The sequence below is a fragment of the Emydura macquarii genome, unplaced genomic scaffold, assembly GCF_026122565.2.
Source record: "Emydura macquarii macquarii isolate MOO-44397 ecotype Brisbane River unplaced genomic scaffold, CSIRO-AGI_Emac_v2 contig_2308, whole genome shotgun sequence".
Taxonomy (NCBI): domain Eukaryota; kingdom Metazoa; phylum Chordata; order Testudines; family Chelidae; genus Emydura; species Emydura macquarii.
The window spans coordinates 4012449-4029362 of NW_027132445.1; the positions used below are offsets into that span (position 1 = coordinate 4012449).

General features: G+C 39.3%; 1 protein-coding gene across 5 annotated transcripts in view; it reads right to left on the bottom strand.

Moving 5' to 3' along the window:
- Nucleotides 1-16914, bottom strand: part of MAP3K4 (mitogen-activated protein kinase kinase kinase 4) — a 112433-nt gene that overhangs the window by 48384 nt on the left and 47135 nt on the right. For all 5 annotated transcript variants that reach the window (XM_067560824.1, XM_067560821.1, XM_067560823.1 and 2 more), the window contains exons 5-9: nt 9867-10013; nt 3178-3335; nt 1306-1422; nt 839-938; nt 649-732 (exon numbers count right to left, since the gene is read on the bottom strand). In XM_067560824.1, coding sequence (XP_067416925.1) covers nt 649-732; nt 839-938; nt 1306-1422; nt 3178-3335; nt 9867-10013 — 606 coding nt within the window. The remainder of the gene's footprint in view (nt 1-648; nt 733-838; nt 939-1305; nt 1423-3177; nt 3336-9866; nt 10014-16914) is intronic.

Genomic DNA, 16914 nt, shown 5'->3' on the forward strand with positions numbered 1-16914 from the left:
ATTCTATTCTCTACTCGAAACGTAAGTACAACTCTGATTAACATTAACTGGACTTATGTTCACAAGTAGGTTAACAGACTATTGCCAAAAAGGAATTTTACATTGTACATTTTACACACCAAAGACTAAAGGACACAGTAGGAAATTCTATTACCATAGTATTTGAGTGCCTCACAACCTTTAATGTAATTATTCTTATAACCCTTGTGAGGTAAGGAAGTGCTATTAATCACATTTTACAGATGGGCAACTGAGGCTCAGAGAGACTAAGTGACTTGCCCAAAGTCACACAGGAAGTCGGTGGCGGAGTAGTCAATTGAACCTAGGTCTCCCGAGACCTACGCTAGTACCCTTACCACTGTAGCATTCCTCCTCCAGACACAAAATATACCAGGAATACAGATGGGAGATTCGGCCCAGTCTTGTAGATTATTTGAAAGTTGCTGTAGCTCACACAAATGCTGGTGGTTTTAGAAAAGCTGCACTTTCAAAATAGAAGAAATTAACTCAATTGCCACAGCTCAATTCTAAGAAGTTGATACTACAAATTTAGTAAGAAATAGATGCACTTCAGTCACATATAGCTTCTTTTTAGACATCTTGTTTAGCATTAACCATATTAGTGTCATTTCTCTAAATGGATTTTACCTTCACATACTGTTTTGTCCTCAGGACATCCAGGAACTCTCGCACAGGGGCCGACAATGTGAATTCTGCTGCTATTTCAAGATCCTAATGACAGATATAAAAAGAAACTCTTTACTGAATTGAAGTTTTTTTAAGCATAGATATAAAAATGAATATTAGTAAGTTTGATCTAACACCATTGTTACTTTACCTTCCTTAGCATCTTAGCAAAGCCAAGAGCTTTGGAGGCCCTCTCTCTAGCTTCATGAAAGAGCTCTTTCAGGGCCCGACTGGTCTCTATAACAGACCTCCTGTAATGTTGATTAGAATGAAGTTAAATCATTTTAATTACACAGTATTATGAAGGGTCTGGAAAAATACAAGATAAATGTGCACAAGCAGCAAACTGAAATGAACTTACAATGCTCAGACACATTTGTCATAAGAATGTAAAAACAACATTGAGAGAACATTATATAAAATGCTTCTCATGCTATAACCAAGGTTACACTAGGCTTCATATACACAAAACAAAGATGAATTACAGACTGAAAATCACTGAGATGGTTTGGGCAGTTCATTTTCATGTACTTCAACAAGTTTAAACATTGCAGCTTGTCCTTCACAGGACTAAAGGAGCATCAGAGTAAGAGAGACCAAATACAAAGGCTGGAGTACCTGATTTCATCTGATGCAGTACTGTCATCAGCACTGGCCCAAAATTCATCACAGCTGTTTTGCAGACCAGAGTCTAGAAATATTCCTGTAGATTTCAGCAGCATTCCTGCAATATCACTGAAACAAAAAGAAAACGGGGAAAAAATGTCATATTCTCTCATGCACTAACACTCCTTGTATTTCCTCTTTGTTGCATTCCACATAAGAGAGAGAGCCATACTGCCCCATTGCAGCAATTTGTGTGCTCTCTCCTTTCTCTCAAGAAAGGCTGAAAGCCCTGTAATGCAATCAGGGCCTGATCTGGCAGACACCCAGATTCCAGACTGATAGGCTCCTCACAGAATTGATGTCTCTGGGATATATGATGTTATAGTAGTAAGAGAATTGGAAAGTTTGTAAATATGGCAGAAGTCACACTCTGAAAGAATTAGACATGATGAATTTGCTTGGACTCCTTCAATCAAGTTGAATGGAAGCTACATAACTGTGATACTTTTCTGGAAGTTTAGCCGGTCTGAAACTTTCCCAGTAATGAGTAAACATTTGACTGCTATATGCAGTTTAAGCCACTTACATGGGATGTGGACAATGTGAACAGCTATTTTAATTGGAGAAAACTCAGGAAACAGGTATTTCTTATTAAACTGAGCAAATATTCTGCAGTTTTAATGGGGCAATTGTAGCTGCTGAAATTCATTGTTTGTTGAGGTGATTTCTGATCTATTTGTCCTTTACCCTTAGAGACGTTAGCGTGTCCATTAAAGGTCACATAGGTTATTAGCATTTGCTTTCTGATTGTCCCACACACTGGAATCCAAAATTTAGCAGGTAGTGTACTGTTATAACATAAACTTTGTTATGGGTTGAGTTAAAACCCCCTTGTAATGGATGATGGATCCACATCATTTAAACCTGCTATAAGGGAGGTTAAGGAGCCACACCTAAAACAAGGCATAATGGACTCTGCCAGAAACTAGCACCACATGGACAGAGGGTTCCACTGGGTATTTTTCTGGCCATGTGGGTGTCTGTAGGTTGGAAAAACTCTCCTGGGGGGGGGAACGACGACGACGACACGGGACGACGGACACGACACGACAACAAGAAACAGAGAGACTCAGGATATATCTACACTACAAGTGCTTCAGTGCAGCAGCTACACTGCTGTAGTAGTAGTTAGTGTAAACACTATATATGGCTTGTATATAAACAAGACTGCATAAAAATACGCAACTACAATATCACTTTTTGCTCCCAACTAGAATATCCTCTGGGCACTGAACTTTGACTAGACACTAAGGTCAAAAAGGGGCAACAGTACTGCTCTGCAATTTGGTATTTTAAAAATGGTCATGAATTGAAGCTTCATTTGTCCAATAATAAAAAGGTATATAAAGTGTAACCATGTTTCTGTTGAACTGAGTTCAACTGATAAAGTTTGAAATTTGGAAGTCCTTTATAGGAGGTCAATTCCAGGGGTCAGGTAAGTTCAATTCACCACATCTTATCTAACTTCTACGATCCAAAAATATATTAGTCAATGTTAACTTGGATAAATTTAGTTAAAAACAAGATGGCCACTTAAAACGGCATGGACTGGAATTCACTGAGGCATTGAATTAAGTAGCTTCTAAAGTCCTATTTATAGAGTATATGTATTCTTTTATTTTTGGATCCTGATTCTGCAATTAAAATAAATCTTGGAACTGACGAGAATGCACAGAGAAAATTGTTTGTGTAACATTATGCTCCAGGCTAACAGAAATTACTTTAAACAATTGGGTCCTTAGAACTAAGTCCAATGTGACTCTAACTGGTCTAAATATCTGAAATAAATTGACAGGACAAGAAGAGTGATTTAAGAAGTTCTACCAGAACAGTTTTCCAGCTTGAGCTTCACCTCCTCGAATATAAGGAGTTATTTCTTTGGTGAAATTCCATTCTTCCTCTAAGAGATTTTTTAAACTATGAGATGCTTGAGGTAACTGCTGTAGCATTTGGATCCAGCTTCGCATATAATCAAAATAAACCTGCAAATGGAAAAAAAGTAATTTAGATTGTACTTGTTATAAAACCTGTAACTAAGGTGCCTAATTTTCACACCCACTAAAGAGTCCACATAATACCATGCGGATGGAGGGAACTATCTGCAATATTCTGTTTGCTGCCACAGAAAATGTGCTGAAGGCTTCTCTGGACAAAGTGCAAGTGGAGGCACTGAAAGACGAATGACACCAAATGATTATTTTGAGAATCACTTGCAAAGAAAGACAGTGGAGACTGCAGATCTCTGCCCAAATGTGAGGAGCTCCACTACCTATATATTGCTATCCAATCCCTTTCCCATATGCGAACAATTAGCTTGGCAGCTGAGCTGACTGTGTCATCCACTACTGACAACAGTGAATTCCATGACACACCATGGCACATTGAGTGGAGGGAAGACTTAGTGCCGACTTAAAGGTAGCTTAACAATGATGGTGTTTTTAGAGATGCTTTCTTCTACATACAGTCCACTATAGGTGTGCGCAGCTGACCCATGTAAGTCAACAATCTTTTAGCAAGGAACATCCACTGCACTTCCTCATGCCCCATCCAGGGAGGGAATAAAGAGCAGAGTAGCCACAACCACTACTCAATTCGTTTACTAATAAAGAAATCCAGAAACTCCATATCAGTAGAGAAGGAACATGGGTTTTGGGAACTGTGTGGACAAAAGCATCTTGAAGACCTTCAGTTACTTAAGGTAAGAAGCCTCACTTTATTCTTGGAGCATTTGTTCACAGATCCCACTGTAGGCAAGTGACTAGAAGTCCTTTCTCAAGGAGATAAGTGATAGGATTCCCATCTAAATTATGACTAAGGATACGATTTTGTCACAGAGGTCACTGATTCCGTGATTTTAACAGGCCTCTGCGACTTCTGCTTCTGTGGCTGGAACAGTGGCCAGCAGTCAGCCCCTGGGGCTGGAGCAGTGGCCAGCGGGGCTTGGACTGTTAGTCCCCGCAAGTGCTCCCCTCCCCCGTTATTTTTAATAAAAAGTCATGGACAGGTGGCAGGCAATAAACAAAAATTCTTGTCCATGAATTTTACTAAAAATACTCATGACAACATGTTAAGGTTACTTATGACTGAAGGAGAGCTCTTTCAAACTGGGCATCTGATCTAGAAGTTGCCACAACTGCACAGTGATTGGTAAACCTATGAACTGAACTCCTAGTAGCCGCACTACAAATCTCAGAAACAGGGACTCTCCTAAAGCAAGCTACAAATGTTTGCTGAGCCCTTAGTAGAGAATGTGCCCTAACTTGAGAGGGAAGAAGTAGTTTAATGAGCAGGAAACTTTAATGCAGTCTGTAACTCATTTAAAGAGTCTCTGAAAGAAAACAGCTTGTCCTTTGATTTATTAGCAAAAGCCACAGTCTGGATGATCTATGAAATGGTTTTGTTTGGCATGGTGAAAGGACAGAACACAAAGAACATCTAGTGTGTGGAGTTCTGCAGGCATGCCATGAGATTTAGGAAAATAATACCATTTAGTTTGTAAATTGATTTATATGAAAATCCAGAACCACTTCTGGTAAAAAAATTTTAATGCAGCCCGAGAGTAACCCTGTCTTTATGAAAAATTGTGTATGGAGGGCTTATCATCAAAGTCTGAATTTTATTCACCCAGCAAGTCAAGATGATAACTACCAAAAAGCCATTTTAACAGAGAGAAGATATAGTGAACATCGTCAGGTTCAAAGGGATGGTCCATTAAAAACAGGAGCAATGGCTCTAACTGGTGGAAACACATGACTCAGGCCTTTTTAAAAGGCCAAAGGACTATACCTAATACATCTAGAAATTGGGTGAGGTCAGAGAGAAACAACTTATGTTGGTACACTAATGTGAGGAGCCTGAGCAACAAAATGGAGGAGCTAGAACTGCCGGTTCAGTATAGGAAATCGGATATTATAGAAGTAACAGAAACATGATGGAACAGCTATCATGACTGGAACCAACAAGAGGTGATGTTTTACATTTGATTTTGGTAAGTAGCAAGGACATTACAGACAAGCTAATTGTAGAAAATAACATTGGATAGAGTGATCACAAGTTGTTTAGTTAAAATTAAAAATGGAAGGAGAATCAAAAACAAGTTTGTAACTAACATCTTTTATTTCAAAAGGGCAGACTTTTGGAAACTAAGGGAACTAGTTAGTGAACCCTCAGGATAATTTACTAGCTAGTAATCTTTCTATATAATTGTATAGCCTTTTTCATCAGCATTGGGTAAAAAAGTACTTCAACCCCCTCAGGGAAACTTGGTACCTGCAAACTGCCCTTTTAGACATGGCTGAGCTAGATACTGGCATTTGCCACTGGTCCTTGGCAGGCTCAAGAATGCTCTCATTTATAGGCTAGACTAAACAACCTTGGGATAGTGGTTACAAAATATCAAATAATTTATGAGATCCCTCCAGGATGACCATTAGAAAAATTTCTATGTTCACCATTCTTTTAAGAAGGTTCTGAAATTGCCTATTGTGGATGTACTAGATGGAGTCACAGGTTCGCCAGGTGATAAGGATGATAGCCAATGGAATAGGTTGGGCCTCATTTTAGTCCACGAAGTCTTCCTCCTCACTATGAGGTTCTTGCTAATCACTGTGAAGGCACTCCTGAAGAGATGACTGAGCATTCCTAGAAGATTCTTTACGGGGAGATGACCATATTTACTTACCCCACATGGAAAGGGCATATTGTATCAGAAAGGTGGAACCAAGGAACATGAGATCTCTCTGGAGCATGGGACCTGTGACAAGAGGGGCTCCTTCCAAGGCTACTTAGCAATCAATCTACGTGGAAGAGGGATCTCCTGGGAGGTGGTCTTCTGCCGCCTCATGATGATGATGTAGACAAATAGAATTCCTCTAAAGGAGGATCTGATCCCTGAACCAGAGAAATAGGAAGAAACTTAGATTTAACAGTACGAGAGGTAGGCACCATTACCACAGAGGTTGGATGCAAAAAGATTTTAATCTTTTGTACCCTAAGCTCTGGTACAGACAGAGTCTTGGATACTCTTAACAAAGAAGCCACAAATGTAGCAAAGGGGACTCCAGTTTCAGAGTGATAGTAAGGCTCACAAAGGATGTCAAAACAGACTTAGCTGATGAAGGAGGTGGTATGTCACATATGTCAACAATACCGTGATTAGTGTTACCAAGTTTGGTGTTCCAGTAGAAGTCTAGTCAGGAGGCAGTACCAATGAACCTGTGGTATATAGAAGTGATGCCTGTCCTGAAGATGGGGGCCGTGATACCACAGCCAAAGAGCATGATCTTCCAGTCTATTGAGGACTCCTGGTACTGCTGTGGTTTCAAAAGAGCCAGTTTACACAAATCATCAAGACGACTTTTAGCTTTCTTCTCCATCAATACTGGGTATGGTGACCATTGCGGAGCCCCATCTGGAAATCTGTGCTCATTCTTGCATTGAGCAGCAGGAGCCACTGATTGACCCAAGACAAAAAGGCTCAGAGTGCTCATTGAAGCATGAGCTCTCTTAGAGCCAGAAGATCTCAGTCCCCAGAGTGGTATCTCTTTTAGATGGAATAGTAGATAAAAGTGGTTTTGAAGCAGGGATAGACTGCTTCTGATGGACCACAGGGTTAGAGACACTATCCATTGTCCTTTCCATCAAAAATGACTTTAAATGGGCATCAACAGGCCTGTGTGTGTGTGCTTAGAAAAAGAATGACAAATGGCATGCATGTTAGGGATATGAGACTCCCCTAAACATAGTGTGTGCACACCATTGGCAGGCATAGCTATCTCACAGGCAAGGCAGATTTTAAAGCCCAGAGACCTGCTTTCAACCATCGCACTTATGTCTCAGTACCGAAGCAACACTCAAAGAAATAAGTCTTTTTTGTTTATTTTTCTAAAGCTAACAGGCTTAAATAAAATATATCAAAAGCTACACTACTACTAAACTATTTAACTATAAACTTTAAATGATCTACAAGTTATGGGGAAGCAGGACCACACTGTGGGCTCCACCTTGCTACCATGGGCAGTGAGACAGAATTAAGTGGCAGCTGTGGCTGCCCCAAACTAGGGACACGAGTGTGCAGGGTGCATGCAGAGCCCCAACAAGCAGTGCTACCTAAAAGATTCCAGGCTCACATGCCTGGGGCATGTACAACTACAGCAGGACTCGTGGATAAATGCTCAAAGAATAAAATATTTGTGTATCCCCTTCCCTTTTTCCCCCCATCATAAAGAAGACATGAAATACAATTGGACCAGTGAGACTTTTATTGTACACAAATTCACAACTGTGGAAAGACTAAGTAGAGGATTCTATACTATGTGGAACACTGCTCCACCATGTCTCTCTGAGGTACTACAAGTGGATATCTGAGAACGAAGTGAAGGCAGTGGGGATTTGATATACTAGAAAGACATTCAGCCAAAACGCATGCATAGCTGGCTGCAGTATAGCTGCATGATGACTGTGAAGTGGTTAATACTGTGCAGGGGTTCAATACCTGCCTCCAGGTTGCCTGTGAAACCTTAATTTGGCCCCTTTGTTCATATACATGGCACAGCATAACTACATGATCATGCACTGTATTTTTCCATAGAACCCCTGCCTCAATACATGAGCAGCTAAACAATATTTTGTTTTGGTCTCATTGTCTAATATGTCGCCTCATGACTTGAGTACTGCGCACTGTTCAAACCATGCTCTTAAGAAAGAATGACTAATTTCCCGCTAGGCTTTTCTACAATGCTCATGACTATAGTAGCTGAGTCCTTCACAAACATTAATGAGTTTTATCTTCACAACAACCCTATGAGGTAAAGGGGGGTATTATCCTGATTATACACATGGGGAACTGAGGGACAGAGATAAAGGTCTAGGGTGTCCCCTAATTTTGGGTGTCCAATTTAAGACACCTATGCCTGATTTTCAGAGAATTGACTATTAAATACCACTTTCTATGTTCAAAGACCAAATGCCATTGACTTCAGTTGCAACTGAGAGTACTCAGCACCTTTGCAAATGACACCCTACAGTCTCAGGCACTCAAAAAAATAAGGACTCACATTCAGTGACTATGAAAAATTTTGTTTAAGTGACTTGCCTAGGATTACATAGGACCTCTGCAGCAGAGGCAGGGATAGAAACCAGTTCTTCAAGGCAGTATAACATTGCCTTAACCACAAGATTATTCTTCTTCCTGCAATCCCCTGCCTCCTTCACTACACACATTTCAAGCCAAGATGGAGATCCATCATACCAGAAGAGGGAAGCTGGATGGGGGGGGAGCGATGCTCTGCAAACGTAGGGGCCTATTTCCGGTTCCTTACCTATCATGCCTCAGGCAGAGTACCTCTGGGCAACGTCCACAGACTCCTAAGGAGCAGTGGACACTGTTGAGGGTTCTCTGCTCAGTGTACCACTCTGGATCCCTGATTTTTAACCTTTGACCTCACTCCTGTCCCTATTTTTTCATTTGTTGTCCCCAGTATTCAGTTGCTGACCGTGTCCAATGGATCCTCCCCCTCAATTGAGCGGGTGGGCCTCTAGCTTTGGGTGGGCTAAGACCTACCTGTCCCCATACACACATTCCAACTTCTGCAACAAATGACAACCAAGTCCTACATACAAGTGCCTCCTTCTCTACCCAACCCTAATTAATTTCCAAAGCAGAGCATCCTATGCACTGATGGAGGTTAGGGTCTTGGAGAAAAAACTTGATCAAAAAACTATCACAATGCATATGCCCAAATGGGCAAATTAAGGCTACGCAGGCAATCTTAATTCCGGCATTTCCTAATTTTTGCGTGCTTTACTGTGCCACCTCATTAAAGTCCTTGTGTGTGTAACTTCCAGGGTTTAAAAAAGTAAACAGAAATTCCATCATGTGATATAATATCAACCTGCAGCAGGGTTGGAACCTTCATATTCACTGTAGGGAATTGCCATTGCAGGGAGATGAGATTGCAGACCTCTGCCACTGCAGGGAGATGAGATACTTTGCCAGAGGGTTTCATAGTTATTTCCTGAAAGCAGATGAATGCTGAGACTTGGGAATCAAGGGCTATGTCTACACTGATGGCGGGATGGATTTTTACGGTTCGACTGAGCAGCAGTGAAGACATGCTCAATCGATCCAGAAGTCAATCTAACAAAACCACCTCCAAAAAAAGTGTAGCGCTGCGTCAACATGTATGCATTTCCCAGCTGCACAGCACAGTGGAGACAGCGTGCAAAACGGATGTTATGAAGTCGACAGGAATTACGCAAGCTACGCAACAAAAATATCAACATTGTCTCTAATATACTTTAATTAATTCCTTTGATAAGGTTTATAAGAACAATGGCCATTTTAAAAAAAAAAAAAAGGGTATATAAGCAGCCTAGACAGTTCTTGGGTAAGGAAGCACAATCAGAAATGATCCCAAAGCCTAGAATCAGGCAAATGTATAATAAATTTATACTAACATATAGGATAACCCATTTATCAGGACATGAAAAATATTCTCTCTTTTGCTACTTACCATTAACATTTTATGCAGATCCTCTTCAAAAGAATCTATGTTGTAGTCAATCTTCTGTAAGTCATCTAACACCTCATGTAACATAAACTGATAATATTGCTTCATTAGCAAGCCACCTTTCAGGACCTCTTTACACTCTCTCACTAGCTGCAATAGAAGAGACCACAAACTGCAATCAATTTGCTATTCTCAGATTTCCGCTAGGATTTAGGAATTAAAGTTTACCTTGTTTAAATAATACATTTGTGTCACTTTTGTGTTTCTCTGGATTTCACAGACTAGTTGTATTGTTCCCATATCTGCTGGAAGGCTTTGCATAAGTTCTCCTGAATTATGTAACTGCTACTCTAAGTTAGCAAGTTACTAAAAGTAGGGACAGTAGCAAATGCTTCCGATTTTATTTTCCTATTTGGAAAACCATTGTATGCAATTGACTGAACAGTTTAACAATTTATAATTGGACAAAGATTTTCACACCTTTATATCAATAGTTTAATCCATAGCAAGTCAGTAGTAATAGTCATTTGACAGTTTTCAGCTATTTGGAGGCCTATGTGAAATAATTTACTATGATGGTCTTGAGCCCATTCCTACTGGGCAGGTATCCACAACCCAAAACATATCACTACAACTGACAATGACTGGACCTTTGTTGGCAGTTTGTTCATTCAGTCTGTGGCTTCTTCTGCCCAACCTACACTTATTCATATTAGTGATCATTTCAGGTCAAGACACAGGCACATCAATAAGGCTGGCTATTCCATACCTGCTCTAGGAAACGTAAGTTTTTAAACGAGATGACACTAGAAGCACACAGTAGGGATCAACCATGCACTTGCAAAGAGATATTCTGGTTGAAGTAATAGGAATTTTCCATTCCTAAATCTGTATTATTCCAAAACTAACTTCCAGCTATACGTCTGACTACCCATCACTTTTCTTGAGCACTTGATTTCATTAGATTTAGATTTGGGCATGGGATTTTTTTTTATTTTATTTTTTTTAAATAGACTCTATGGGAAAAGTTACAACTGATTTACTTTCTGCAAAAAGAAATATCAATACACTGAACCTAGTATATGAGAAGGCTTAACAGGATGAAGTTAAGAAATACAAAATTTAGCATCTTGTATTATTATTATTTATAATACCATAGTGCCAACGCATCCCAGCCATGGACCACAACCCCATTGTGGTAGATGCTATACAAACAGAACAAAAAGACAATCACTGTCCCAAAGAACTGAAACATAAATAATCACTTACTCTTAGGCCTTCTCTACACTTGAAAATTTGATCAACCTAGCTACATCGCTCAGGACTGTGGAAAAATGTTGAGCTCTGAGTGCCATATACCACCTACCCCAAGAGTAGATGCAGCTAGGTCGATGGAATAATTTTTCTGTCAACCTAGCAACCACCTCTTGGAGAGATGGATTAACTACACCCATGAAAAAATCCCTTCCATCAATGTAGGAAGGGTTTACACTATGGTGCTACAGCAGCACAGCTGCAACGTGGTAGCTGTGCCATTGTAGCACAGACATGCCTCTGTGTGAACTACAATAGTCATGTATGTCAGACTTGGTATATTAAAACAAATACACGGTATTGTGGAGAAAGGAAAAAAGGTTGCTCTGATTCTACAGGTGCAACAAATGCAACTCATTTTATTTTGCACAACTAAGATTACTGAAGATTTGGAAATCAGGCAAAAAGAACAGCTAAACCCCTAGCATGTCACATATTTTAAAGAGCAAACCCATTTTCTTCACTCTCCATTCACTGTATACAATATGCACCCTGCCACTCTATTGACTCATTATGTCCAAGAAGCAGTATATCGGTCCTCCTTTACAATACATATATCATATTATGCAGCTCCTAAATAGATGTAGTGGCGGCAATGGATGCTCAGTGGCCAGCTGAAAGAAAGACTTTTTATTTGCAAACTGGCTAACACCTATCATTGTTGTTGATCCATTAACATAGGTTTGAGGGGTTGTTTCAGAAGTTCTCAGCTGATTTATGCTCCTGAAGAAAACTAAGGACAGCCTTACAATTGCTAATATTAGTGCAAAATTAGAGACTGTAGCCGAGGTGGTTATTTAGGTAAAAGGAAACTGGCTGCGCAGTTTACTACAGGGCCTATGGGCCATTTGTTAAAATTACAGCCCTAACAATAGAATTCAAGATTAGAAATAGCTCAGTTATCAAAATTACCACTTTACAATGGCCTTTCTAAAAATTGTTAATAGCTGTTCCATGGCACATACATGTTTAACATTTAATTCCTTTTTTAAAATAGATTTTTAAGGAGTTATATCAAAAATAAGAAATAGTGAATTGAAATGTTTATAAACTTTATCCAAGATTTTTGTGACAGTCCTAGAACAAACTAATAATTCCATTTTGAGTTTTGCAATAATGCAGCTTTTATACATAAATCCAACAAAGTACCCATATAATACTTGCCTCAAAGAAGTTAACTAGATAGCCACAGTATGCATTGTTCACTGAAACACTGTATCCATTCCATAATGAGTATCAAAAAGTTATGAAGAATATTATTGTATGAATATGCAAAAGTCACTTTCTGAATTTAGGTTAATGAAAAATCAAAATTCCTATACTGAATTGCAGACTAATATGCCAACAACATTTCATTTAAAAAAATTAAACAGATTATTCATTCAAAAACCTTAACCAGGCATCTAATACTACCATAAACGAAAATAACTATTTGTATTCCATAACTGAACAATTAAATACAAGTAGAAATTTTATAGAAAAAACTGTAACTGGGCTAAGAAAGTTGTAAGTGGCTGTCTGATGGGAATTTAAAACAGCAAAGCAATCAGCACCTCCACAAACGTGGTCTATAGTGGACATACTAAGGGATGTCCACTATGGTCCAGTCCACACTAACTGAAAGTGTTGCTGCCAATGCTGTTTCTCTGAGAAATAAGTATAGAGATTCAAGGATTCTTTTCTGAAAATCTTGCTAGACATATCATGTAATCTCCAAATTACTATAGTCTATAGCAGTTTTATAATGTGGTTCTTTGTCAGAGATTTTCTTCACCTGTAAATTAGGTTTCTGCAACCAAGCTTTTGACAAACTGGACCAAACAATTTCCCTGTGTTGGTCAGACTCGTTAGGCAGTGTGACCAATCACCAGCTTCCAAAGCTGATTTCTTCACCCAGCTAAACTTTCTTTAATTAGATTTTTCCTCAGTCCTTAAACACACTTGTGAAAAATACTGACTGGATAACAACAAACATATGGAAAACAGACAAGTTTTTAAAATGAAGTCAAACTACTACATAAGGATCAATTTACAACAGCCTGGGATGGCTCCAGATTGTAAAATGTTTCATCCTAGAAACCCAATTTACAGGTAAGGAATCCTCCTTCTCACTCTGCTCCTAATCAATTTATAATCTGAACCAAAAAGCTATAAATTGCAGTGCCCTGAAGGAGGGAAAAGCTGTGAAGGAGGGAAAAGCTTTTACAATAGGACAGCACTCACCTATTAAGGGTTCAGATTCTGACATGTCAAACCTGTAGTGCCTGAATACGTATGTAGGACCAACAGGTGGCAACCTTACACAACTCTTCCTTTGAAGGCCCTTCCTTCTCAGCCAAAGTAGCAATTAGAGTTGTGTAAATAGCTGATTTTTTTTTGGTTCAAGCCAAGCCAAAAAAAAACCTGAAAAAATTCATTTTGGGTCAACCCAAAACAATTTAATTTTTTTTGGTGAAATGAAAAACCTGGAAAAAGTTAGTTTGAAGTCAAAACATTTTGTTTGACACACAATGAAACATTTTGTTTCTTTGTGGGGAGCGTGGAGTAGTGGTGTTAAACTTTTTAAAAACAAATGATGCTAAATTCTAAACAATCATTTCAAATACAAAAATTGACATTTTTGGAACAAAGGGTTTAGATTTTTTCAGTATTTTTTTTTCTTTTCCCCTTCGGACAAAACAATTCAGCAAATTCACCAGGAATTTGTGAAATGTTTCAGTCGACCCAAATATGCATTTTTCAGCAAAAGAAAGTTTCATCCAAAAGATTTCACTCAACTCTAGTAGTCATGGTTCTAAGAGACTGGGCTATGAATGCTGCCAGAGAGACCTGCAGCTTTAAATACAAGGGTTTTTTTGGGGGGGAAGGGGAGACACGACAAAAAAGAGTTTTATCCAGCTCTAGCTATGGTCGATATGGAATTTTAAAAATAACTCACCCCCTTTCTTCCAGGCCACAAAATAAGGAAACAATCTACATCCAATTCATGCCAAAAATCTCTCCCTTCAGAAACTTTAGGAGATAACCAAACCCAGCAGGGCAATTTCCTGATTGATCTGAAAGGAGACCCTGAACTGGGAATAAATCCAAAAGACTCCAAAGAATCCAAAGTTCCAAGAACTGCCTTTTCCTTAAGGAATATTAAATTGCTTTTAACTGGAGAGGACAGCTCTCTCCAATTTGCATGGCCAAAGTCGTCATGACAAGAAAAACCATTTATAAGATAAAATATAGAGAAAGGCAGCCAGTGGCTCAAAATGAAGAGGCAGAGGTGTACTGTAGGACTACTATGAATCAAGCTACTTTTCCTCCAGTTGCCTCGAGCAAAATTTGTTCATGAAATTTGCTTGTTGGTAACTCAAAATCCAGCCCATCTTGGACGAAGTCAAAGATCAAGGTGATCAGAGCATTTTGCACGAGCTGTTTTTGTCTGAATGCATTGGAGGGGGGGAGAAAAAGATTGCCTACACCCTGTTACAGAATTTGGAAGGGTATGAACATCTACTGGGTATTATGGTTCTAATGACTTAAAAACTTTAGCATTTGTCTTCAACAACTCATGGAGGACAGGTGAGGTCCCAAAGGACTGGAGAAGAGTAAACGTAGTATGTATTTTTTAAAAGGGCAAAAAATGAAGATCCAGGAAATTAGACATGTCAGCCTAACTGTGATACCTGGAGCAATACTGGAACAAATTACCAAACAATCAGTTTGTGTGAACTTAGAGGACAAAAGGATTATAACGGAATAGCCTACATGGATTTCTCAAGAACAAATCACGCCAAACCAACCTGATTTCCTTCTTTGACAGGGAGACTGGCCTAGTGGATGGCAGAACAGCAATAGAGCTGATGTATCCTGATTTTAGTAAGGTTTTCTGACATTGTCCCACAAGACATTTTCACAAGCAAACTAGGGAAACGTGGTCTAAATAAAATTACTATAAGGTAGGGGCACAACTGATTGAAAGATCAATGCTTCACTTTCTAGAGCGGTCCGTATATATTTAGGGTGATCCCAAAGAGGTTTGTCCTGAGTCTGGTACTGTTCAATATTGTAATTAATTATTTGGATAAGAGTGGAGAATATGCTTATAAAATGTGAGAATGACATCAAACTGGGAGGGTTGCAAAAACTTTGGAGGACAGGATTAGAATTCAAAATGACCTTGATAAATTGGAGCATTGGTCTGAAAACAAAAAGATCAAATTCAATAAAGACAAGGGCAAAGAACTACACTTGGGAAGGAAAAATCAAATGCACAACTACAAAACGGAGAATAAGTGAGTAGGCAGTAGTACTGCACAAAAGGATCTGGGGTCATAGTGGATCACAAATTGAACATGAGCCAACAACATGATGCAATTGTGAAAAAGGTGAATATCATTCTAGGATGTATTAATAGGAGTGTCATATGTAAGACACGAGAAATAATTATTCCACTCTACTTGACAGTGGTGAGGTCTCAACTGGAGTACTGTGCCCAGTTTGGGATGCCAGATTTTGAGAAAGATATGGATAAACTAGAGAGAGTCCATGAGACCAACAAAAATTATAAGAGGTTTAGAAAACATGAGCTATGAGGAAAAATTAAATAAACTACTCATGTTTAGTCTTGAGAAAAGCAGACCGGGGGAGGAGGGCGGGGGCAGACGGACAGGACAAGATAACAGTCTTCATATATGTTTAAGGATTGCTATAAAGAGGATGGTGATCAATTGTTCTCCATATCCACTAAAGGTAGGACAAGAAATAATGGGCTTAATCTGCAGCAAAGGGGATTTAAGCTAAATATTTGGAAAAACTTTCTAACTATAAGGATAGTTAGGATAGAAAATTCCCATCATTGGAGGCTTTTAAAAACAGGCTGGACAAATAACGGTCAGGGATGCCCTAGGTATACTTGGCATTGCTTCAGCACAAGGGGAATGGACTAGATGATTTCCTGAGGTCTCTTCCAGCCCTGTGTTTTTATGATTCTATCCCCTAAGGTCTGCTTTTCAGTCTCCAGCCTGCTAAGAAAAAGTATTTTTTTCTGGATTGCAATGCAAGACTGGACTCAAAGAAAGGATCAATCAAAAGAAAAACTTGAGATTGTGCAGGAAGGAGTAGGAGGTTGGCGGGCCCAGATCTCAAAACTATGCTGAGATGAGGAGTATGCCAAATACCTCTCCCACTTGAAAAAACAAACAAACAAAAAAATCCAAATACTTTGGGATGATGCACATTTCAAGCTCCCTGGTCATCTGATGGAGAAAAAAATGTAAGATGAGACTCCTTGGCTTGAACCTGCATAGTTCATTCAGGTAGCGGAGAGATCTATTTAAGGAGTATCCATGTAACTGTAGATTCTTAAAAATACTGATTGGGACATATCTAGCATTTGTTGGTGTGAATCCATTCTCCCTGATGAGCCAATTAGGCAGAATATTCACTGTAGAGCTTGTCTCTGCCAGGTGTACAGCTCTGACAGCAAAAGTGGTTACCTTCACCCAAATGTTGGCTAACAGGTTAAAGGGAAGGAAAGCGAAGAGAAAGGCCCCCCTCCCCAAACCCTCCAATCAAGGAGTCTGAAGAAAAAAAACAAAAAACGAAAAAAAACACAACTAATGTACAATCATTCTTCTAAAATTATGGATAGGACCCATCAGACTGAAGTGATTTTCTTCCATACCCTCAGAGACAAGGACATCCAGATCCAAGAAACAGAAGAGGAACAGGCTCAGAAGTGGTCTTA